Here is a 26,473-nt window from a genome sequence, read left to right as displayed (position 1 = left end):
GGACTCCAAAGGTGCAGCAGCAGCAACAAGCTGGAGTTCAAAGTTAGCAGTAAATTGCACAACTTCCAGCTCATCGCTACGCTCGGTGACTATTAACAAGCTGGAAGGCGCTCAGGCAAAAAAATAGGGGAGAAGGGAACACCCTCGAATTCTTTGGGGATCGCTGATGTTATGCCGCTGGGATCATGGCTCCTTTTGGAAGGAATTTATTAAAAACCCGGCATAAAAACAGGTAAAGTGCGTGGGTATGTGGAGGACAAGGTAGGGCGCTATGGGATGAATTATTTTGTACACTTTTTTTTGGTTCTGGGGGCAGGATGTGTTATCCGGACCGTGCCGCTGAACTCCGGGGCTCACCTGCGAGCGGCCGGGGGAGCGGAGGGGAGCGGGCCGGCGTGTGCCGAGGGAAGGGGCTTTTCCCCGGCCCCCTTCCCCCGGACCTGCCGTGCCCCTCCTCGCTCTGGCTCTCTTCACTCGTGGGCAGTATTTTCCGTGAGCGGGAGGTCGCTCTTCCGGACGTGGAGCTTGCCCGGCTGCTCCGGGGCGAGCAGCGGCGGTGCCCCGCGCTGGGAAGGTGCGGCCGGCCCGGGCCGGGAGAACCGGCTGCAGCCCCACGGCCGCGGCCCGCGGCAGCCCGGAGCTCTTCCCCCGCCCCGGGACAGAACCCAGAGTTTCTCACGGCAGGGCCGCGCTCCGGGCCGTGGCCCCGCTGCCCTGGCAGGTTGACCGGCAGCCTGCAATCCCTTCGGATCAAGCCCGTGCCTTATCTTGTCCGCTGGCTGTCAGCCTGGGAGGTAGGAGAGCATCGAGCTCTCAGCGTGGGGAGGCGGGGGAGATGACTTTTTGTTTGTTTGTTTGTTTGTTTTTGTTTTTGTTTTGTTTAGCCTTTAGTCCAGGATAGACTTGTACTGTATATATATATATTATATATATATATATATTTTATTTTTTTTAATTTTATCTGAGAAAATTCTTCAGAGAGACTGCCGTGGTCCTTTGGTCTGCCACTGCAAAGTTTCTTTATGGGGACTTTGCCCCTTGCGCCGTACATGCTTCCACATGCCCCACACGCGGGCTGCAAAAAGGGGAAGGAAGGTTATGTAATCATGTTAGGTGCTAGGGTGGTACTAGATTTTTAAGGACTGAATTTGCTTACACCCTTATGGAATATACAGTGGCTGAGCCCATCTAGCTAAAGCTGAACAGAAACAGGTCACTGGAATTTTGCCTTGTAGCAGATTGGAATACAAGCTGCTACATTGCCTCAATGAGAAACTCTAAAATCACTTGTAATCTCATCCCCATTTTGCCTAGTGCTCTTCACCAAGATTTAGTTTGTATTTAAAGGAATGCAAAGGATGAACTTTTCTATGGGGAATATAATTGAACTCTAAATAGTCTTGCAAAAACATCCCATTTCCATGTTTGGCTTTTGGTTTTCACATTTGATATACTGAAAATTATTTGGGGGGGGGCTTGTATTTGCTGGGATTGTGTAAAACTATTAAGTTAGTGTATTGAATATAAATTAGAAAGACTGTAATAGTAAATGTTTAAAAATTGAATGCTATTTTAGAATTATTAATATTGTAGTTTACTGATTAAATGGCATATTTTGGTAATGTGCCTGAAAACAGTAAAACTTTGATATAATTCTCATGTGGCCATTTTTTGTGTAGAAGATCTAGAAAGGTGGACATGAACTTTTCTATGAAATTGCTTTCCCATAGAGCTGGAAATTTATTAGTCTTAAAGTGGAAGTTTTGTTTCTGTAATCACTTACGTGAATAAGGATTAAATCACAAGGCACAGTTCCACTGTGTTCAACGGTGGAATTGTTTCTCTTTTGGGTATTTACAATATCTTCACACTAATTGCATCAATCTCATTATGTTTGCTGATGTGACATTTTATTCCTCGGGAAAAGAAAGTCATAATCCAAAGCTTCAAATAGGCAATAAAAATTAAAATACCAAAAGAACCTTTACTGGTTCGTCTAGGACTTTTTATTCATTTTATCCTCACATCCCCAGAAATAAATAAATACCTCTAATGGCTGAGAGGCTTTCTGGCAATAAGAAGGGGCCTGTGTGACCAGAGGAGTGTAGGGGGAGGGGGCCAAGAACAAAGCAAACTACATACTTCTTAAGATGTGTCGTTATCTATTCAGATATTTAAATTGCATGTTTAATGTTAGCTTTGATACTTTTGAGAATGAAACTTTGTTTATGCAGTTAGTAAAGTGATTTTGCAGTATGACTGAAGAGCTATGTAATAATTGTTTCTTATTTTAATTGTATCTTGGTGAACTCATTTGAAACCTTGAGAAGGGAGCTTAATATCTTTGACTGTGTTTAGACCAGTAGTTGGAGAGTCAGAACTTCTGGCTCACTACTTTGTCTAACTACCTATAAAGAGGGACCAAAAAGGGACATACACAAATGTATATCTTTATGATGCTGCTGCAGTTTTGTTAAATAGGCCTAGTGCTTGTTCACATTTCTGGGAAACTCGGCTTTTTTCTTTTTCTGTGGAAGTTCTTAATGACCATTTGCTGCATGCAAATATAACTCCTGAAAGTTGTAAGATAAGCAAATGAGGAATAAAATCTCTGTTTACATGAGGACATAAAGCTAAGTTGAGGTAACAAAGGTGGGTGGAAGGAGAGCCAGAAGGAAAATGAAGGCGTTACAGTCATTTGCTCAGATAACAAGATGACACCACTGTAATTAGTGCTTGTCTTGCAGCGTTGCCCAGAGGTTCCAGATCAGGTCCCTGTTTAATAGTAGGCTCTTCACATCCAGATTGTAAATTGTCAGTCTCTGCCCCTAAGACCTTAGAGTTTAAACAAAGAGGTTACACTAACTGAGTCTTTGTCTGAGCAAGAGGCGAGGGACGTTGTCCATTATGCCACCAGTCTTTAGAGAAAGAAACTGAGATTAAACCTCAGAAAGACAAGGCCTGTGCTGAACTACTGTTAGCATTTGAAAGATCTTCAGTCAGTATTACTCTCTTGGGCTTCTGAAATGTCACTAATAGAGAGACAGCACAAAGCCCATGTAACCAGTAGATCACTTAAGCCCTTGTTTGATTTCAGGGGAGTGACCTCTAGGATTGCGACTCCAGCGTATGTTTCTTGGCAGGAAAGGCAATAGTGATATTTTGATATCTTTTTCAAGAACTATAAGTAGTTTTTACAGTATTCTTTGTCCTTCTGTGACGACCAGAAGTAATCACAGTCCCCAGAATGTGTATGTGCTTGTCACTATGTCTCCAGGAAAACAAATACTTCCAAGACACCCCACCCACTTACAAACCCAAATGTGCGCAGCAGGGACAGGTTGTACCCTCTAAGGCAACAAAGGAAAAATGAAAGTTTCCTGCAGGACTAAGGCTCTGCAGCATGAATAAACTCAAGGAGATTTATTTTTATGCAGATCTCTTAAAGATGCTTACTTTGAGAGTGAGAGGAATGCTCGGCTCACATCACACTTCAGAAGTGCAGTGAGGGCAGGAACGCGTAGCTGAAGGTGGAGGAAGAGAAAAGGCACTGAGTTCTTTGCTCATAAGGTCTAGAATTGATCTAGCACATTTCTCTGCACAGAGACAAAACAGCTCCCTATCCAATTATGAGAAATACAGAACACAGATACTTGCAGTGTTTAGATACCAAGGTTTCACATTGTATTCGATTTCCTGGTTCCTAAGCAGAACAGGAATTTATACTGCACTGATTTTCAGTAGGATTAAGACTTCTCTGCTCTTGGTGCTAGATTTGATCACTTTTGAAAATGGGTCTTTAGGTTTATTTAAATACTTCAAGGATCTATGCCATAGTGCAAAAACTGACCTCATTGCCATTTCTTTCATCACAACCACTTCCTTGGGTTTTGCACATAAGCCTCAGACAAAATTGTTGAATGTCAGTTGTTTCCTTTGTGTTGTAGCTGGGATCCTGAAAGGGAAAGGGTAAACATGATCCATCTTGATGCTGTAGGGCTGTCCTGTCATGTTCAACACCTTGAGAAATACATTTTGCCAGTGTACTTCATGTTGGTCCTACGTTTACTACAAAAGTTTGTACGCTCTGTTGGCATGCAACAATTCTGAACCTGGAGTAGTGTTTCATGATTAAACAATTGTGTTACAAATCTGTTAATATTTAAATGTGTTTACTGGTTTTGCTTTTCCTTCCTGTATTTTTTTCTACCTTTTATTGTTTACTATTTTCACCGTTTTCCACTTTTACTCGCTGCCACAGAAGTTAGTATTTCTCTGTAGGAGGGAAAGACTTACCTTGCCTACTCTTTAATTCTGCTTTTCTTTAATCAGCTCATCTCTGGTTCAGAGGCAGAAAGAAAGACCATGTATTTCCATCCAATGTTATGGATAGAAGAGGGAGTTCTTCCGGTCCTGACAGTCAGAGGCCCCTCCCCAGTGAGAGACACATTCAATTATTCTCTCAGTTTATATATTACAGTGCAGGGTAGTGAATTAGATTAGAGACTTCATCTATCTGATACTGACTTAGAATTTCCATGATCCCTCCCTCCCTCCCTCCCTCCCTCCCTCCCTCCCTCCCTCCCTCCCTCCAGTAGTTTCTCATTGCATCTAGTTAGCCCGGTGATTTGTGTATTGCTCTGAACATCTCTTCTGCTCTACCTACGGTTGAGTACGCCGCTGTACATTTTAAACCTTGATGAAGTAAAACTGAAAATGCTCAGCACTGAGGTTTGGACTGATTAAGCTCTTGGAGATCAGCTGCTTGTCTGAATGAACTGTGTATGACCCACACTGTCAGTCTCATGGGATCATGTGAGATGTCTAATACTTCTCTTGGATGAGCACACCTGGATAAAAGTCCATATGAAGCTATAAAGGTGCTTTTTGATACAAGACTACAAGGCTTTTGGTATGTATGTTGGAGAGCGTAGATAAAAGTTTTGGAATCAGTGGTGCTACCTGTGTTAAATTTTTAGATTGAAAAGATGGTGCTTGTTTTGTAATGGTAGAATGCATTCTCTTTTACCTATTTTTTTAACTTTTCCCTGAGTATGAGATGTATTAGGGAGCTATCAAATAGTTCTAAAAGTTGTTCTTTTTTGAGCCAGATTTCATACATTATAATTTATTTTCTGGTCTTCCTTGGAAGCTTTGTCTCAGGGGTCAAAATGGTTGCACACATTTTCTAATAATCTTTGTACATATTTGTTCACTTCACTTTCAGGAAGAGCTTTTCGTCTAGCAAAACACTAACCTTATTTCTAAAGAGTTAATTATCTACTATTCCAGGAGGGCAGGCAGCAATTTCATCCTGAAGGAGTAAATAAAATGAGTAATAGAAGTGTAATACTACACCATCTAAGAGCATGACTTCAGTTAAGTTGAAGCTAATCTGAAACACTAATATAGTGTAGAATAGGCTGAGAGATACATTTCAGACAAAAATCCCATTTTTTTTAAGTGAAAGATTAAAAATAGGAAAAATCTTGCTGGTCAATGGTCATTTCCTGTTTTACTGTTGAAAAACTATGTGCATGAAGAAAGACACATTGCTAAATATGTAATTAATTCAGTAGACAGAAGCAAATTCTCAGAGTTGGGCATTTTTTAAAATTATATTAATTTTAATGAAAGTCAGTGATAATCACAGAGTAGTACCTCCTGATTTACCTATGCTCAGAAAAAAAGTTTTTTGTTTGTTTTATATGAGTAATAACAACAATTTAAAACTCTGGTCTGAAACACTATTATTTGGAAACATTAACATCTCATATGCTGTACAAGCCTTAATTAGACCATCCAGCTTCTATATTTAGTTAGATGGTAAATCCTTATTAATAGTGGCAGAAAGGATGATGCAATATAAAAATGTTAAGCCCACGCATTAGGTAAAGCCTGGGACTGAATGTTGGACATGCTGGGACCCAGTTGTGTGCATAGGTAACTGGGCTATTACTGTCACTTCTGTTGTTTCCCTTACATGTTATGGTACTCTTGAGATGATGACTTTCAGTCTTCTGTACAGTGTTTCCATGCTAGCAATTCCTCAGGTATCACACAGGACAAAACAGATAAGAGAGTTTCAGGAAGCCTTGTCCAGAAGAATACTTTTTTGAGAGCGTTTTTGGAACTTGATTCCGGGATTAACCACATTGCCTTTTCCTGGTTTGGCCTAGCCAGAAATACATTTACGGTGCAGGTGTTGCAATAGTGATAACGATACCAATTATTTGTGACCTCAAACACCCGATAAGCTTACATAGTTTTCCTTAGCAGTAATTTGGGTGTTAATATTTACATGCCTCAGGAAAATAAGTAGGACATGACTAGACACTGTAAAATGTGTAGAAGTGCAGACTGTGAAAGACAGTTAGTGTGAGAAGTAAAAATTAGATCTGTGAGTTCTTTTATTCTAGTCCTTCCGCAGTCCACTAAACATATATGCCATGCAGGAAAGTGAGAATACACTGTGAATTGTTTAGGTTTGATTTTATGTGATTTTTCTGAGGAATTTTTCAATGGTTTAAAATTTTCCATAATGTTAAAAATGTCTTGTAAGGAGGGTTTTAATGTCCCAGAAAGAGAAAGAAAGAAATGAAGAAATGCCATGAGCATCTTAATGTATTTTGAGGTGGTTTTGTGAAGTGAACAAAAGAAAAGAAAATTACCTGCAGAAACAAAAAAAAAAAAAAAAAAAAAAAAAAACCAGAAAGGAAGGTTCTTGATGGTAATGATAATAATTTGTCGTGTAATTGTATGTAATAATATGATAATAATATGTCATATAATGTGTTAATGAGCAAAAGACATCAAACTTGAAAGAAAAAATTTTAGTGCATGTTTGGTACATCTCTCATGCACTTTGTTTATACCCTTTATTTGAAGATGTGTTTCTCTTTCACCAACTTTCTTGTTTCATTCCCACTCCTGTATGCCAGAGTGCATTTTTTCCTATGTCAGTTTGAGACATTTAAATTGTAGTTTAGATGGTTCCTAGACATGCATTTTTGAGCACCAGCATTAGAAGAAGCCAAGCCATGTTGTAATCTTGGAGGTGATGTAAACATCTGTTTTTCTGGGTTGTGGTTGCTTTTTTATGACTTTTTTTCCACATTAATTAGTAAGTTGCAGAATAATCATGGGAGAAAAACGTGTTTATAGAGACAGTGTTTGCTGTGGATATAATACATAATTTCTTTATATCGAGGGTCAAAATCATGAATCTGATTGAGTTGCTTTCTTTATTCTTCACCCCTATTTGCTCTCTTTCATTGATGGAAAGAGTTCTGAGTTACAAATTTTCCATCATAATGATAAATAGAATCATCTCTATTAAAAAGCAGAAGATTTTATTTTTTCCTCCTTTTAATAACACAAAAATATTGAAGCTTAAAATAAATATGCAAAAGCATAATATTCTCATGTTCAAGGACAAAATCAGGTTCATGAAAATTTAATATTCTAATAGAAATTTTTTTTGGTCAGGTACAAATGTGCTTACCTTTCTTTAGCTTGTAAGGGTGTATGACCTCACTGGAATAATGCAGTTGAGTGAAGACTACTAATTTTTAAGAGAGTCTGCCCTTGGGTCTTGAACATGCAATTTGCTTTGTGTTAATAGATTCCATCATCCATGTAGAACATCTTACTTTGCTTTCCCCAACCTCCTTCAATTCAAAGGAATTCTTTCTACAGAGGGTATTTTCCACTGTGAAAGCACTTTAAAGCTACTCTGTTTTTCAGAGCAACAGTTGGGACGCTGTTTTGATGACCTAAAGTATACTTCATCTGCCACAGGAAGTTACCAGATTTTGCTCACTGATCAAAGAGGGGTTTAGTGATATTTATAAATGTGGGATCTTGTGCTGATCTTGTTCAGCTGCTGGTGTTTTGGTTGGTAAACTGATGTTCTGAACTGCAGTTTTGCTTGGACATTAGCTGTTGACAGACTTCCTCTGGACTGATTGCTAAGGCACTGGGTATATTTTTTTAACTTGATTATTGCCTGTATCTCTTGAGGCCACTTTGTTGCTAACATCCTGCTTTACTGAAAAGCTCTGCACAAATTCAGTTTTCTAAGGACCGTCTAGGATTGATATTGACTTTACTGCACTTTCCCAGACTCCTGGTACTTTAAGGATTAGGTAGATAACTAATAGTGTTTGTTTACCCATGGAGGTCCCTACAGGTGTCTGACAAAGGTCTAAGTTATTTTTGGAACTGCAGTTGTGGATGGTCACAGTACTTTTGCTGACACTCACACTGCTCCTGAGATTCAAGTACACAGTGAAACACAAATGTCAAGCTCCATCTCACTCTACTTAAGCCTACTGAAAATTTAGGTATCTTGTCATCTAGGTACTCTTTGTAGTTAATGGATACATCTAAACACTTCTGGAGGGCAATTCATTTAGTCTTAGACAGGCTGTCAGTATGGGATTAGTCACCCTTTTGGAGGTGCCTATTTTATGCCACTGATTACAGAGGAAGGTCAGAAAATTATCTTTGCACATCTACATTTTTAAATAGCTTAAGGTAGATGATATGAGCACCACCCAATTACTTTTCATGGAGCATGCTCAGATTTGTAGAGAGGGTTATTAACCATCTTTTGCACCACTCATTTTAGAAATTAAAAAGGGAAACACGAGCAGAGAGGTGAATTATAAGTAGATATGTATGATTAAGGCAGAACCATCCTAATAGCATGGATGTCTTCCCTGACCCTGCCACAAAATTCCTACCTAGTTTTGGGCAAGACATATAAACCACAGTTTACAAAACTGGTTATTCACTGTGTGCTCATCGTTCGCTAATTCAGTGTCCTGTAAACTCTTTCTCCATAAGGGCTGAGCAAAGGAAGTTTATGGATGTCTTGCTTTGCACGTCTGTGGATATCAATTCAGTTAGAGTGAGAACTTAAATGAGTGGATAGCTTTGGTTTGTAAAAGGGAGTTCTTTCCCTACCAGAGTATGTGGAGATAAATTCTGTAATGTCAGCCTGAAGAGCAATTAAAAACAAGATGATAAAGGACATATATCAAAAGTTTGAATTTTGAAAAGTGTCCTCTAAAAGGGTTGTACCATACCTAGGAGAAAAGATACAAATAAAAAATGTGCACATATTGAAAAAATGCAAGTAATAAGGACTAGTTTTATGAAGGTGCCTAAATGAAATTCCAGTCACCTAAGACAATTTTTAAGAACTTTGGATTTGTTAATTCTGACTGGTAACATTCCTCAGCCCCCTGTTCTTCTATCATGTCTTACACTGGTCTTGAACACCATGGAGATTGTGCTTCCCTCATTATGCCTTATTTAGGAAAGTCCTGTGAAGTTATTCTAAATGGAAATTCTCTCAGTATTTCATCTTGAAACTGCTTCATTTTTCTGCTGGCTTAAGTAAGCCAGCAGAAAGGCACACAAGGACAAGGATTAGTGTTGAAAGCTTCAGGAAGAGAAGGGAATCAGGTTTTGGGTTGCTGTACTAATTAATATTTCTAGTTTTTATGCAGCAAACATTTGGACATGATCTAACAGCATCTAAGTCCTGCCCTTTTGTTCATGTTTCTGACTGCTTTAGGTCAGTTCCTGACGAACTTGCTGGTGTCAGCAAACCCCATTGTTAGGAGTTCAATTCTTTTGTAGTACTTTCTGTGGAAGTCGAGATGTCCAAGTGAGCATTATGAATTTCAGCAGCAAAGGAGATACTTGAAAGTCATAATATTTGGTGTCTGCAATGTCTCAATATCTTCTGTGTCTTGACAAAACTGAGTACTGTCTCTTATATGGATTTAAGTGAGGCAAGTGACCAGTGTAGCAGACAATGAGTCTTTCTGTGGATACACTGAATCAAATTAATTTTTGTTGAACTTAAGTAGCAGTATCTGAAATTTTTCAGTCCTTGGATGCATGCTAAACATATTTCTTTGTGCTAAAGCATTTGTGCCTGGTAGGCATATATTCAGCATAAAAATGAATTTATGACAGCTTGCGTTAGATGTGATCACAGAATGCATATGTATAGCTCATGTACTGTCACATACATACAATAAAATATATTATAAACCCCAAATTATTGTATATATAATCAATACATGTAAAAATAGTCACTTCTGTAGATCTTATATTTATGCATCTACATATTGCAAACCTGAGCACACACCAGCCTGTCAGAAGTGACAAACAGAATGTGCACGTGTCACAAAAGAAAGCTAAAAATATGTATTTCTCCCAACATGACAGAGCTGTTCACATGGCAGAGGGAAGCATGCCTTCATCCACCTGTCACTGTGGTAACCACTCAGCTTATGAAGTACCTTGTTAAAAGGCCTTTTTATCCTCCCTGAGCTGTGAAGCCATCTGAGTTGCTCATATGTTGACAGGATCCCCACCTGCAAAGACATTTGGATATGTGAACTAAAGAAACATAGGATTAATTTGAATGTTGACTCAGTGTGACTTTCTGTGAACTAAAGACAACAAGTAGTTTGCAGTGTCTTTCAGATGTCACAGCCTGCTTGGATAATCACTATGCTGCCACAGATGTGTCTCACAAGACTGGCACCATTATTTCTCGGGCCTGCCTTGGTCTTTGGTCAGTCATGGAGCTGTGCTTAGCTTCACTGTGCCCACTGCAGATTTTGGGCCTGCATCTGCTCTCTCTGGTCATCACAGTTCTCTCGACAGAAGCTAGCACCTTTTCAGCTGCCTTAAATTTTTGAAGTTTCTTCCTAAAATGTTCACTCACATTTGGATGGCTATCTTAGATGGTTTAACAAAGCTTTTATCTTTATGGCTTAATTCATCATGACTCATTGGAGATCAGACAAGAAGCTCAGCTCCAGTGGGAGGGTTGTGATGGACAACTGACATGGCTATGAGCCTCTTCATATGGACCCAGGTGGAAACACATTATCTGAACCCATTATGTCTGTCATAGAACAGGTTTTAGGCTTAAGTCACAATTGTTCAAATATTTTAGGATTCACATAGCTTTTTATCTGAATCACATGGAATGTCTTTCCTCTGCAGTCATCTTCCTTCATCTTCTTACAGCTAAAAATTGGGACGGGGTGGAGGGGCTACTAGACACCATTCTCTGTAAGTCTCTCTTGTCTACACCTTTCTTCTTTGCATTAATTTAATATTTTTTTCATTACTCTTGGTAATCATTATGATCCAGCTTTAAACTTGCTTCCAGATAGCAATTCATCCCTTTTTGCCTTTCCTACCTGTATTGCTCAGCTGGCTAGAGCTAGTTTTGCAATCGCCTATGCCCTCTTTTTGCATATCCATTGCTTGGGAAGAGCACAGTTGGTGAGGTTAACAATTTATTTCATTTGTTCAGTAGCTTCTTTAGAAACGATGTGGTTATATTTCAGAGACCCTATCAGCCTGTGCCTGACTAACTACATATTGAAGCATTCATTGATAGGCAATTTTAGAAAATTACTTGAAAGCATGAGCTTCACAAATCTCTCAGTCTGACAATGGACAGCAAAAATGCTTCAGGTTTCTTTTATAAAAAATTATGTCCACTCTTCTTGTTAGCATAATTATTTATCTAGTACTCAATTTAGCTCTTTAGAATGAACATTTATATAAGAGTCCACTTCATTATCTCATCTTTTTTTCCTTTCAGCTCTTCAAATACTGTAAGAAATGGAACACATTTGTCACTGAATTGTTTTTCAGAAAGTTTGAGGCAGAAATTTAAAAGAAGAAAGAAAAGAAAGAATTTATTGTAAATTAAGTCTTGATAGAACATCCTTTGAAGTGATGTTTTTCAAAATTTTTTATTGAAAGCAAATGAAATGAGAAAGATCATGCAATGTAGTTTCAGAGTGGGGTGGTTCACTCTGTAAAACTGATTGTGGTACATATAGGAGAATATTAAAGGCCATCCCGTCTTTCTTCCTCCTAGCAAACTGTAGAGAGATACTTTACTGGTTCTTGTGATATACAAAAAAGGTGTGTTGACAAATCATTAGATTTTAAGAAGTTAGGAAAGGGTAATGATTGATGAAGTTGTTGAAGAGCTCTAAAGGCTTGCTGTAGCACAAAGAGCAATCCTAAGCCCCCTTTCCAGGCTCCTGGCTGTTCTCTGCCATTCCCTTTGCATTGCTGCTATTCTTGCTTGACACCATAGGGCCCAAATGAGTATTTTTCTTACTTTGTTGCCCAAACCTGAGTTTAACCTTAGGATTGGCAAAAATAAACCAAGGACATTGCATTCATTATGAATGAGAAGAGCACTTGTCTCACCATGTGAGACAAGTGCTCTTCTCACTAATAATGAATGCCACCAGAAGCAGAGAAGAGGTGCAAAACATACACAGAATATAAGGATTCGTAAGAAGGTAACCATCCCAGCCTGCTTCAGATCAGGGAGTATTGAAAAAATAGCATGAAGTCTTATTATTTCCTTGTCTCTATCTCATTCCATTATTTAACTTGCCTTTTTATCATCTGTCTACATTAGTATGCTTTGTTCATGTTTTGGCAGCTCAGCCCCAACCTCTGAATATTTTGTGTTTGTTTCTTCACTGAGAAAAATGTCAACAAAGGCAGGGGAGGGAAGCAGTACAGTTTTGCCTTTCAACAAAACCTGAACTGAATTTCATGGAACCACAAAAAAAAAAAAAAAAATCAAACCCAACCAAAAACCAAACCAAACAAAAAACACCTTCATACTCTCAATGCTTGGAATTCCCCTCACTTCTTTGATCTCAAAAGCTCATAAACAACCAGGGTGCTTCTAAAAGGCTGTTATACAAAATCTAATGGGAGAAGTTAGATAACACAAATTTCTATTAACTTAACAGCAACTCTATCGTTTAGAAACCTGTGTTCCAAATGAGCTGTAAATTATTCTGTTTCCTCTATACTACTGAAATTGATGGAGTTTTAAACACATTCTGTACATTATTAATAGGAGCTCCATTAAGTTTATATAGTGTAGCCAGTGCTTAAATATGCATAGGCGCTTAAATTAAATACAGGAGCAATTTAAAAGAATGTGTTTTAGCAAAGTTCTTGTGGTAGATGAAAAGTACCAGTGGCATTTTCATGTGTTCACTAGTGAGAACTACTCACTGCTCAAAATTAAAATGTAGTATTTACAGTATTGATATTTCTAAACTTCTCATGTTGCTCATTAACACTGAGGAATTTGAAAATGTCCGTCTTCCCATCCCCCTCATCATGATCTAAAGAATTACTATCACTAAATATGTCAGTGTTTTTTTTGGCTCTGGAGTTTTTCCTGGATCTTCCATTCCTGTATAACAGCTGTTTCCTCAGTAGCAGTTGAACCAGACACATCAAAGCATGTTTTCCCAGTAAAGTAAATTGTTGATGTTACTGTTACTCATCTTGGAAAATATTTTGGTGGACGGCTAGTTCTCTTCTTCTTTTCTCAAGCCACCCCCTCCACTATGTTATGCTACTCCAAATACAGGCCTGGTATGATAAACGCGTTACCTGTCATGACATTTTGTGCACACACCACGCTTGTTGGAATTCCAAACATTTTTTTAACTAATATCCACTCACCAGCCTTATGACTTTGACTATACAATGGAGAAATGATGATTAGTCTGACAGGAAGGCAGATTTAAAGCAGGTGTGATTTATAGAGAATGTGCACCCTTAGGGGCAGAGGAAAATTTCAGAGGTAAGACAGGAGGAAAGGGCAAGGGCAAATGCAGTCTCCACTGCAGCATTTGCACTTGCCTGTGATTGGAAGTGTAGACATGGTATGGGGCAGAGCTAATAAGTGAAGGGGAGGACCTAGTAAAATTTTGGTCAGCTTTGCTGAACACCTGCACTCAGTCCTTGCAAATGAGGTTTTGCAAACTAATATTGGCCATTGTAGCAAAGACACAGAGTCCTGTCATTATTCAAAAGAGCTGCAGGGGAGTGTTCAGGTTAATCCATCATAACTACTGCTCTTATCTAGTGACGAGGTGTATAATTCTTCTTACAGTGTCTCTTACTTCTGTCTTCTGTTAGTGCAGTATCCTGAGTTAGTACAATTTCTTGGCTTATTTTCTATGTAGTACAAACTCTGCTATCCATCCACTTAGCAGATGATAGAATTACTGCTGTCAGCCCTTGCTGGTCCTTCTTCTTGGCTGCTTATTTTCCTTTTTATCTGTTTAAAGTACTGTCAGGGCTTTTTCCCTTTTTTTATTTTTGTTAACAGGTGGTCCTTGTTCAGACAGACACCTATTTCCAAGCAGTACAGTTATTCGAATGAAGCACATGATTTCCCACGGGATTTTTACCAAAGTCTGACATCTCAAGTCAGCAGCAGTCTGGTGTGAATGAGTTATTTGCAGTAAAATAATTATCAGAATTATTTTCTTTAAACTGTCATACCTTTCATGTTTTCATTCTATTAAAGTAAGCAATGCTATCCCATTGCAATTCAAAGTTATTACACTGAAATTTGACATAGACCATCAACGTAGTATAAAGTGTTTAGGTGAACAGGAGTTTCAACCACAGATCATTGCTGAATTGTAATGTTATGCAATTTTGTACAGTAGCTAAGGTGGTGGCATTTCTCTGCAGAAGAGATGAAGGATCTACTTGTAGTTTTAAGTACATTTTACGTAAGTTTATATGAATAAATTTTAATTCATATTGGACATAATTTGCAACAGCTGTTGCTAATTAAAATGCTTCATAGAACCTTCCAGACAGTATGTGTATTTTGCTGAATTAAAAATTTATGCTTTTGAAAAAGAACAGAAAAATGAACATTAAATTTATACGAGGAAAAAAAGTGTTATAACAAGCTAGTTATAAAAATAGTCTTTCTTTAATTTTTTTTCTTTTTTCAAATATCTGAAATATTTCAATTAGAGCATCCAAACTACCATGTATATGTGTATGTTTGAAAAATATCACTGGCTCAGAAGATGCCTAATTTTCTGTTATTTTTAGTAAATGCCTATGTACATTTCTGTAAAGGAGGAAGCTTTATCATAGAGCAAGATTAAATGGATACAGAAGCAGATGGCAGAGAGAAGTTTATTTCTCTCTATAAATAATAATTACTTTGTTTTCAGAAGTTCTGTGGTGATCTTTCCAAGTCTTCCTGCAGCGTTGGGACTACACTGATTATCTGTATTGAGAGCTTTATTCTCACAGTTAAAGTACCAGTTCTGTCTTGCCATGATACCCTTCAGGTGACCTTTTCCCTGACTTTCATATGATGCAAAAGGAAAGAAGCAGCAAGTTTCTGACACGTCATGTATGGAATTTCTGTGTCCTAAATGACATGGATATTAACACTGCCTCCATTAATATTGTTTTTAGGGACCTTTGAAGGGGAATGGTGATGCAGTTGGTTAATAGGCTCATATGAATCCCTAAGGCTTTGGAGTAATTCCAGCTTCAGTGGGTAGTGAGAGAGTAGCTACTTCCTCATTGCTGCCCTTAGGAAACTCAGAAGTGTGTAATGTACTTAGGCAGGAGGCATACCCAGCATAAGATTTGGCCTTTATTGCCTTTTGAATAACTTTACAGAAGGGGACAGAAAGTTAAGAGAAAAGGTGGTTTAAATGTAGATAGTCTGAATAAACATAATATGGACTTCCAACATGAGCCATTTATTCCTGAAAGGTTGACGTACTTCTGACCCTAGCTTTCATATGGACTGTGTATTCTCTATACCTTTAATGTTTAAACTCACCTCTAAAAATCTCTTTGGATCAAATTAAGTTAGTTTCTTCCACACAAGAGCTGCAACACAGCGCCAACAGCTTTACACTTTTGCAAATTTCACAGATAAAAATCACAAAAAGCCAAAATATGTTTTGATATTTTCTCTCATAATGCTCATCTATTATCTCATATTCTCATATATATACACACACATCTATGTGGTAACATGCTGAGATTTTAAAAAAGAAACAATAGAAGGAATGCGATAAAAGCAATAAAAACAATAAAAGCAGTGTTATCTAAATGGTATGTGATAATGTATGTAATTTCTATGCTTTGACTTCATATTTGGTATTAACTTCATATTAGGTCAGAGGTTTGGTAGAAAGAGCATTACCACACCATTTCCACAAAATCATCAGACATTAGGAAAAGTTTCTTCACTGAGGGTGGGGTTGGGTACGAAAACAATCTCTCCAAGGATTTGTTCATGGCACCAAGCCTGTCAGAGCTCAAGGAGCTTCTGGATGATGCTCTTAGTTACATGGTTTAATCTGAGGTAGTTCTGTGAGGAGCACGGTGTTGGAGTCGATGATCCCTTTGAGTCTCTTTCAATCTGAGATATTCTGTGATTCTGTGGCTGAAGTTTGCCCTTATATACCCTGACATGTAGGAGTCACTGGTATCAGAAGCTCTCAAATTACATGTAGCATGTGCCCTGTGCTACAAATATAGGCCGTTTGTGTCAAGTAGGTAATATTGGAATATTGGCTTATTATTTCCAGCAAGTAGAAATATAATTAAGAACCATCACATTTTTGATTGATGCCTTATCTTTGATGATAGTTATAGCTCAGATCTAAGAGATAACAGAGATTAATAATCTTGGCACGGAGATAACAAGGTTTTTAGAAATTTCAGGAAAACAAGGCAAGTTTTCTCTGAGCCCTTCCCATGGAAGAAGCGTCTGTGGGTGATGAGGAGAGACCATACATAGCACAGACACATACTTCCCAATAGGCGTATGTATGTGCCCCAGCAGCATGCTCCTTGAAAACACTAGGTTATTAAATACCTAGTGTGTATTGTTCTCCCAGGATGAGACGTGCCATTGTGTCACAACATTCTCAAAGGAGAGCAGGTGGCTCTGGCCCTGAGCAGGCCTGGCTGGGACGTTGTTCCCCCTGTGCAGCATGGCAGGTGGGAGATGCAGCACTGAACCTCTTGCTGGGGAGCTGGGAGCGTGCTCCCAGAGGGGCTGCTGAACAACACGGGGAGCCCTGCAGAGCCCTGCCTGGGTCTCCCTGAAAATGCTGCATTTCTTAGTGGACTCCAGGAAAGCACCTAGATGGCAGATCCTGAATATATTGGCAAGGGCTCCACTGCAAGGACGCAGTAGGAAGCAGCAAGATTGTCTCTTAGAGCCTTTTTGTCTTCTCCATTGAAGAAAGTGAATTGTTCTTGGTGGAATCTTGGCATAATGTAGGGTTTGCTTAAGGTTTAGAAGCATTTTGATCTTACTCTGGGAAGGTCAGGGCAGCAGCATACCTACATACTCTGAGGACCCCACCACAGCAGTCTGTCAGTTATAAAACACAATTATCATCTGATTTGTTGCAGATTAGACTGTATGTGCTGTTTGAGAGGGCTTAGGCTGTCATACAATAAAACACTATTTTCCCAAAACATCAGCGAAAAAATGACTAAGATATTTTACACAAATTACTTTCTAGCATGAGCTCTTTGATGGAAAATTTATAAATTATTAGGAATTCTATGCATTTTCAAGGAAAAGGTTAATATATTGCTTGGTGAGTGATGTATTTTCACCAACTGACATTTATTCCATTTAAATTATTTCAATGACTGGGAAGAGACAACTAGTAAAATTTTTAGTCATCAGCATAATCTCATGTTTGAATTCATTTCCAAAGTATTTTTACATCAGTTAATCAGTTTGATCTATTTTCACAGAAGGTGTGTCAAGAAATAAGGTAATATTGAAAAAGGAATTTTTTTTTTTTTTGAGCAGGAAAGTCTAAAAATAATTTATTGCAGTGAAGGGAGTCAAGGTTATCTATGTTTTTTTTTCAACAAAGGGAAAGTATTCTTTTAATGTCCATTATATTTCAGAAACACTGCATTAAGTTGCTAACCATATGATATGGAAGTGATCTAGTTCCAATAGAATGTTTGCAGAAATTTGACTAGAGAAAGAAGCATCTTGTACACATGAAGGTAAAATTATAAAAAGTAGGGGGATCCCTTTATTTGATTGGTATGATGAGTTGTAAAACTGATACATTACATATTTAGGGAGACTGTTTCAGGAAGGCGAACAATTATGTTTGATATGCATATTTTTGGGCCAGATATACCTTAAAGTAGTGAATATCAAAAGTGCCCCTTCCAGCATTGAAGCTATCTCATATTTTGACTTTGTGTGACATAAGTAAATGTTTTTGTTTTTTCTATACGATGCTGGAATGTATTACCTTCCCCTAGGCCTGAAGAATAAATTAACAAATTATATATCTGACACACAACACTCAGGTTGTGCTGGTGTAATTAAGACTGTGTGAGGTCTAGAGCATGATTTGGGATGGGGTTTTGGGTCATCTTGAAGAGAAACAGTGAGCAGAAGGCATGACAATAGTAATCAAATCAAGCAAACAAAAACATGGGAAATGTAGTTTTTTCCATTATTAAGTTTAAATTCCCATCTGGTCCTCAGTAATTAGTGGCTTTGTAAAAAAAAAGTATAGACTTGCATCTTGTTGTTATCATCAAGACTTTATAATCTTAGATGTATAAGCAGAACGCTTCAGTGATCAATTCAAAGAAACAGACTTCAAAACAGAGCTGAAAGCTACAAAGCCTGTTTACTGCAGCATTATATTTTTGAAAAAATATAAGTTGCCTAGCTAGTTTTGAAGAAATTGTTATTGCGGTCGTCAGGAAACCCAAACATTTAAATTGGAAAAACACTTTGGCTGTTACATTCCTATTAACTGCTAGGTTATTAAAAATGTTAGTTCTTTTGTGTCCTTTACAAACTGCAGGACCGGAAATTCAAGGAACCTGTAAATATGAGAAGGTCGCCTCTCTGTTTAAATGACTGTTTAAAAGCAGATCTTGTTTCTGAAACTTTTAGTTTCAGAATCTCAGTATTAAAACTTTTAGTATTGAATCTCAGAAAAAAAAAAAAAAGAATTCCTGTCAATGACCAAAATTTATTCAAGATCTCTTTCTTATTATTGAAGTGAATTAATGGATTTCCTGATATATTACTGGCTAAATTGAACAGTGAAGGTCTAAACTAAGTTGTGAAATTATGATGTGTAGGTTCCACATTTAGTAGTCTGTACTAAATCAACTGCTGCTGGAACCATTTTTGTTACATTTCTCTCAGATAAACCAGAATCTTAATTAATCTCACCTGAATGAATCTGACTGGGTTAATCTCACCTGATTTCAGCTACCTGAAAGTGAGCTATTTGATTGAAGGTGGCCACATAAGTCTCTTGTAGTTGATGAAAGAGAGAAATAACTTCCTCTGACGATCATCCCCAGTGATCAAAGATGGGCTAGGCAGTAGGGATTCTTCTTGGAAGTCTTCTCTTAATGAAGAGGAATTTTGATGTTGAATTTGTACTGAAATATTAACTTTCAGATGAATTCCACTTCATAAATGCAGAATCTGCTCTTCATTTTCTATGAGGAATGTGCAGTTTAACAAAAGATATTTCCTAGTACTGGCATCTTCTTGCATCCTGAAAGCAAGTTTTTAGTGATTGGTATTCTGTGACTGACACATTTCATTTTTGTTTGGAACTACCTGAATTAACTATGAAGAAAAAAATTATACAATACTTTTGACTTGAAAGGTCCATGGTAATGTTCCAGTTTACCATTTTTAGTGGAAGATAATAAAGAACCACTTTTGATTTTTTAGAATATATTAGAATTCCATGGCAATGTAAGATTATAAATGTCTGGCTAATTATTTTTGCTTAGAAGTAAAGATCAAAAATTAAGTGACTGAATAAAAATTAAGATAATATCTATTGAGACAAACACATAGAAGAATTAAGGAAATAATTTTTACTTTACCATGTTGCTTTGATCCAAGAATTACAGAAATGTTCAGAAATTCTTTTAATTTCTTCTCTCATTTTCTGTAAAATATGACCATATAATTAAAAGATGTAGGTATGTATATTATATACTTATATATTTGTAAGTACTTATTTTCATGTATAAGCTGCTGGGTTTCTTTGTGTACCTGCATGTGCATACATTATCCAATTGTGCAACTAAGTTACATTTTATGGGCAGAATAAAGAACAATCCTTCTCCAAGAAAGCTGAATGCAAACTCTGGGCATGCAAACTGAAAAAATTACAGGGGGTGATAAACAGCTAGAAAAGTGTTGAAAACAGTAATTTAAAGATCTTATTTCTACAACCATATTGTTTTTAGGGATCCTGTAGAGATTGCTTTACAAAATGCAGTGTTTCCATCAGAAGTTTGTTTAACTCCTGCTGACCTCTGTGGGAATTCCATATAAGAAAGTATAGTGGAAGAATTTATCAGTACAGTAATGATGGGATGTCTAGGGGGTCTGCAGCTTTATCTGAATATTTGCTAATAGCACAGAGAGAAACTGGCTTCATAAGGAAACTTTAAAGGAGCCAGAAGAGACAGTAGGCTTCTGCTTAAGCCACATAATCAGTTACATACTGAAAATACTGAGTAGGAGAAAACATGCCAATCAAATAAAAACAAGAAAAAAGAAATAGGAATACTTTTGATTTGAAAACAAATTGCATAAGAGACTCAGAAGAATGCTAGAAGAGAAAAAATTCATTTCCTGAAATGTATTTCCTATTTGCAAAAGAAATCAGGAAAAATACAGACTGAATTTACTGCCTCAGAGTCCCCAGTATGGTATTTTTTTATATTTTTATGCCTCTTTTTATTTTCAGTACTTTTATAAATTTAAATTCAATGACTGGTAATACAGTTGAATTTGTAAATCAATTATTTAGGCATCAGTAGTGAACATGGTTTGAGGCACTGTAGTTTTCATGATTCATTTTGCATAATTTTATGCATAATAAATTATTTGTTGCTTTTTTCCTTTTCATATCTGTAGTGTAAAGCAAATAATGAGTTATTTTTAGTCACAGCTGACTTACGTTGCAACTGGCTATTTACCTGAATTTTGCTTAACTGCCAATCTGTTAACAGAAAAAAACATAGCATCCTGCAGATTGTAAATCTCAGAGGACTTACAGATATTGATTTTTTAGTGTGTGACATACTTCACCGTAATGCCATTTAATCTAATATCATTCTCCATTCCTTCCCCCCCTCTTAAACTTGAATATTACTCTTTCTTAGTGCCACTTTGCCATTTTCTGTGTCTGTGATATGTACTTTCTTATCTTGAGAAGTAGTTTATGAAAACATTATCAACTTTTTGAGCACCAGTTTCAAAAAATAATTATTGTAAAATGCTGGTCTGTGAAGGGGAGCTATTGGAGAGGGAAAATGATGCTATTACTCAGAGTCATCTACCAAAACACACATTTTCAGAGAATGTTCCAAGACCTGAAGCAATGTACTTGGACAGAGCTCTCCTGTGCAATAATACTAATAAACTTACACTTGTCAGTTTTATTAGTATTCATTTGTAGTTTCCTTTCTTTTAAGGATTTTTGCCTCCTGGTCAGAGTGGCACCTAGAGCTGAGTTCAATTTATTGGATTGCAGTGTGTCTGTCATGTTGTGTAATAATTAGGAAAAACGAACAAGCTGGATTGCTTTACTAATCATAGGGTGTAGCTGTAATTAAGCCAAATAAAACTCCATGCTTACTGCAACTCAGAAGACTAAAAGAAGTTCTGTGATAAGTAGTCCTAGATGGAAACATGCTCTATTGCACCCTTTGGATATGGTCTGAATAGTTATTTTCCTTTTCAGGCTTTCTCTGTCAGACTAGGTGAAACCTCATTCATTCAAATTAACTGCAAGGCATTCTAGAAAATCCAAAGACATGTTTTCCTCAGGGAATTTACTGTTTTATCATTTTGTGCAAGAGGTGAAATCATCAGGTCTGGGCAAGAGGAAAACTATTCAAGTGGAGTCTTGAGGTCAGGAATATCCAGGCAACTCTGCCAACACAGGCCCACAGCAGTCCAGGACCAGATGGGGGCAAACCAAAGAATTAGCTGTGGAGTGAACTTCAGCCTTTGGTCGACTGAATTGCTGTCTAGGCAATGGAGCTACAGAAACCATAATGGGATCTCAGACACCTGGAGTTGGATATCTCAATGTATAAGGAAGTACCAGGTTAATAGCACATTCATTGTAATTCATAAACAAACAAGTAAATAAACAACCGAATAAAATAACTTTTTTCCTTTTCTTACATTTCTGTATAATTTCTAATAACAAAATAAAATGCAGACCCATGTATGTATTCTTTTGCAGCTGATATTCTCTCACAACTCACTGGAATTCAGACTATTTGGTACTTCAGGAAGAGCAACAAATTTCTTGACACTTATTAGTGAAAAAAAAGAAAAACAATTGTTTTTATGCTTGTGTAGGTGCAAGTGTGGCAGAGGAGCTATAGATTTATCCTGTTGTCAGATTCATTGGTGGTATTCAGTCATCTTCCCTCAGTCCATCTATGTTCAATGCATTCTTCCCTTCAGAAGCCATTTCTAGTAGCTTAGAAATGTCTGGGCAGTCTTTGTAATGAGAACAAATATGAAGATCCGAAAGCTCTGCTCTCCTAGGTCAGTCTGAAAGTGTAATGCAGATTGCCAAACTTTAATGCACTCTTACTAGGTATACAAAAACCAATATTTGATAAAAGACATTTTGCGAGATTCAGCTGGACTAGTAATAATACTAAAGCAGTAGTCAATTAAAGCTGTTACTTAATCCAAAGACATTTCTTCATGCAATTTAAGCAAGTATGTTGCCTTGTACAACAATACAGGAGTTTTTCCATGTGTTAGTCATATCAAAATTATAGTAGTTATTCATACTGTCTCTGCCATTGATATGTAATTTATACTTGGTCTCTTCTTGCTTTCCAGATCTCCCAGCAAGGACATGGCATCAAATGAGAGAGAGATTGTGGTTTGGGTTTGCCAGGAGGAGAAAATTGTATGTGGCCTGACAAAGCGCACAACTTGCTCAGAGGTGATTCAAGCACTGCTTGAGGAGCATCAGACAACATTTGGAGAGAAAAAGGTCCTTTTTGGAAAACCTAGTGATTACTGCATTGTAGAAAAATGGAGAGGCTCGGAGCGAGTACTGCCTCCCTTGACAAAGATTCTGAGACTTTGGAAGGCCTGGGGGGAAGAGCAGGCTAATTTGCATTTTGTATTGGTAAAGTCAGATGCTTTCCTCTCATTTCCATTGTGGAAGACAGCTGAAGCCAAGGTAGTACAAAATGTAGAAAAGCAGTGGGACCTCAGTCCAGCAAACTACATGAAGATGTTGCCAATAGACAAGCAAAAGAAAATTGTGAGGAAGACTTTCCGGAAACTGGCCAAGCTTAAGCAGGACAGTGTTCAGCAAGAGAGAGATAATATGGAGACACTGATTCATCTGATCATTTCTCAAGATCATACCATTCATCAGCAAGTCCTTAGAATGAAGGAACTAGACATGGAAATTGAAAAATGTGAAGCAAAATTCCATCTAGATCGTGTGGCAAATGATGGAGAAAATTATGTGCAGGACTCGTATTTAATGATCAATACAAGTGAGACTGAGCAACAGGGGAGTAGGCCAGATGATCAAAAAGAGATGCATGACTATTTGAGCAAAAGTGAGGGAATTTTACAGGTTGAAGAGAGACTGAAACACCACAAACAATTAATAGAGAACCTGTGTGCTGAAATTGAAAGAGAAGTACATGGTATATGCATGGAAAAAAACGGAGAGTCTGTTCGCACAGAAGGAGCAGCTTATGCTGAACTGGAAAGCTCAGATTTGGAAAGTGTAAAATACGAGCTGGAAAAAAGTATGAAAGATGGTCTGAGAATCAACTCATACCTGAGCTGCATTCAGAAAGAACTTACATACAGGGACTCACTGCTTCAAAAGAAGGAAAAAGAATACGAACTTCTTACAGAAGAATTTAATTTACTACATGTTAAGGACAACATTGAAACTCGGCTTCAATCAAATGAAGAGCCATCCAAGGGTAGTGGCGTCTCCAGTAACAGCATTGCTGTTCCTGACTTTGTTCATAGACTGACTAATCTGGACATAAATGATACAGACTCTGACACTGGAATCAGCTCTACACACAGTCAGGACTCTGAAATAACTGCAGGGGACATGGTACTGTTGTCAACATAGTTGAAAACAGTTACACATTTTTTAGAATTTTATTTTGGAGGATATTTATAAGAATTAGTAAACCTGTTGTCTTGAAAGTTAAGCTCTTCAAGGTATTAAAGCTGTGGCACTGCTTTAGCAAAGTAAAGGTGTCTATTTATGTCCTTAATAGTGTACTTGTGCTAGAATGCTATGTGCTAGAATGGGTTAACTGGTAAAAGGTGCAAAGTTGTTGACTTTGCTGCATCAAGACAGACTGTTTAGACTTTGTAATGTTGATACTTGGTGAAATGGGAGCATTCTGACTTTCTTGGACCAAAAGTTTGGAGATTTTGTATCCTTTGGTCTTTGGGTCTGTTCCTGCATCTCCCTAACTTTTTAGGAACGTGAAGTAGAGACTAGAGAAAACTAGACCAAGAGCTTGATTTTCTGCTCTGTTACGTTAGCTTTATACAGATGGAGTTCCTTGCTATGAAGTTGCTGTAAAAGATTTTATAATTGAGCGTTTAATCTGTTAAAAAATAGTTTTTATGATAATGTAGAGCAGAAGAAATATAATTGCATTTATGCTGTATTTTTAAATTTAGTTCATATATAATATCAGGATGATATTTTTAAAAACTCCTAAGTCCCATTTTAAAAATTACCTTCCACATATGGGTTTTTAATTTTGATTCTCTTTCAGCAGCTTTTATCTGCTTTTAAGAGTCTTAAACCCCCTACTTATCTGTTGTTACCCTGTAGTTGCCCCAGTGATGTTTAAGTCCACAGAGTTCCTGCCAGCAGGCATGTCAGGACTGCTTATGTCCTGCTTATGCGAGACGCTGAAATCCCAGGCTCACACCTAACCCTAGGGGCATTTTCAGCAAGGCTTTCTCCTGCCTATCTCACCGGTTGGATCCAGTGTCTTAAGCCTCCTGAAATCATGACTACCAAAAAAAGCGTAGCAGAAGCAGCAGGTAGGAACCAGATATTTTAGTCTCCGGCTAGACATTGTTTCCCAATAGCTAGCTAGCAACTATTTTCATATAGCAAGTTGGTTTTCAAATCCCATCTTGTTCTGTTTTGGTGCAGGAGCCTGTAAATCCTGCTTCCTCAGTGGGGACTTTGGGATACAACTAAAACTGATCCCCTTTATATAGTTAATAATATATTTGGCTCCAGGTAAAATAAAAAAAAATAAGGAATGCAAAACATGAGAATTTTAAATCTATGTGGTTAAATCAATTTTTGTCCTTTAAGATATAGTAGTTTATCTCAAACCCTTCTCCAGCATATTGCTGTAAGTCCAAAACAAAGCTGTAGAATTTTATTGTCTCAGTTACCAAATAAGATTTCTAACTCTCTGCTAGAGGCTATGCTAATGGAGACCACGTGCATAATTTCTGGGTTGTCATGTTCATATTTTGCAGATCAATCTGTTTAATACTTTTGCTTAAAAGAATTGAATGGAGAAATAATTACAATATTTCTGAATAAAGTTCAGTTCTGCAAAATTCAAAGCAATCATGGAATTGACAGCCTGCAAAGTAAGAAAATGGACATTACCTAGAAGGTGTAAATGTAAAATTCTTTTTCTTTAATTTTCTTCTCCTGTCTGTCAACCATGTGTTTTCTAAAATGGCCAAAGTGCTATGCAGAGAAAAAAAAAAAAAAGGAGAGAAAAAGACTTTTCTGAAAAGAAAATTTTTGTGGTTTATTTGTTGTGGTTTTTTTTCCTAATCCTGGCTATTATAAATAGTTTCTCTTTCAGCAAAGCATGCTAGTTGCCTTAATATATTTTGTATTGTATTTTTTTCAAGCAATGTTATTTGAATGCTTCAATAATAATTTGTAATATTTAGACTCATCAGCTCCTGATGAAAACATGATGTATGAAATATATTATCTTATCTTTGTAATAATTTATTAACGCAACTCTGCATCTGTTGACCTCTGTGGTATCACTCTTAAAAGTAGTTAAGCCCAGAGCTCTGAATGCTGAGAGTAGACTAATGTATTCTATGAGTTCTTATGAGTTTAGTTACCAATAGCTACAATTTCTATTGAGTAATTTTTTTTACATATATAATTACTTAGAGGATAGAGAATTGAAACAGAGTAATATACACAGCTGTGCAGGCTAGTACAAGACCCATGGGGCAAAAAATTAATTTCCACTCATACTCTACCGGATTTATTTTGCTCATAGGAACTTGTGCAGATTCTCTCAACTGATCTTTATCCACACTCGGTGGTTGATTGTACCTTCCCTGCAACTTCTAGGCCTTAAGAGTATCACTGTGTTTTAAGAAGAAAATAGTTAAAATAGGTTGAGAGAGTATTTCTTAAAAAAATAAAACAATATTAAAAATCCAATGTTTTGAAGCATTTATTTGAAGTTTGTACTTTGATATCTCAAATAAACTTTTTTTCTTTCAGAA

General features: G+C 37.3%; 1 protein-coding gene across 3 annotated transcripts; it reads left to right on the top strand.

Moving 5' to 3' along the window:
- RASSF9 (Ras association domain family member 9) lies at positions 1 to 26,473 on the top strand. 3 transcript variants are annotated; one of them, XM_059472847.1, is made up of 2 exons: positions 1 to 232; positions 22,796 to 26,473. In XM_059472847.1, the coding sequence occupies exons 1-2, from the start codon at positions 186 to 188 to the stop codon at positions 24,069 to 24,071; spliced, it is 1,323 nt and encodes a 440-aa protein (XP_059328830.1). In that variant the 5' UTR covers positions 1 to 185; the 3' UTR covers positions 24,072 to 26,473. The 3 variants fall into 3 exon arrangements, with proteins under 3 accessions (XP_059328830.1, XP_059328833.1, XP_059328832.1); XM_059472850.1 differs by lacking the exon at positions 1 to 232 and adding an exon at positions 410 to 794; XM_059472849.1 differs by lacking the exon at positions 1 to 232 and adding an exon at positions 4,676 to 4,912.

This window comes from Ammospiza nelsoni, chromosome 5 (assembly GCF_027579445.1).
Source record: "Ammospiza nelsoni isolate bAmmNel1 chromosome 5, bAmmNel1.pri, whole genome shotgun sequence".
Taxonomy (NCBI): domain Eukaryota; kingdom Metazoa; phylum Chordata; class Aves; order Passeriformes; family Passerellidae; genus Ammospiza; species Ammospiza nelsoni.
Note: the sequence above shows the minus strand (reverse complement) of the source record. Positions and strands in the feature narration are given on the sequence as shown.

Bases quoted from the DNA above. Each gene is read 5' to 3' on its own strand.
- RASSF9 (XM_059472847.1), top strand. From the start codon at position 186: ATGGCTCCTTTTGGAAGGAATTTATTAAAAACCCGGCATAAAAACAG. The intron at 233-22,795 runs GTAAAGTGCGTG...CTTGCTTTCCAG, and splicing joins AAAACCCGGCATAAAAACAG to ATCTCCCAGCAAGGACATGG.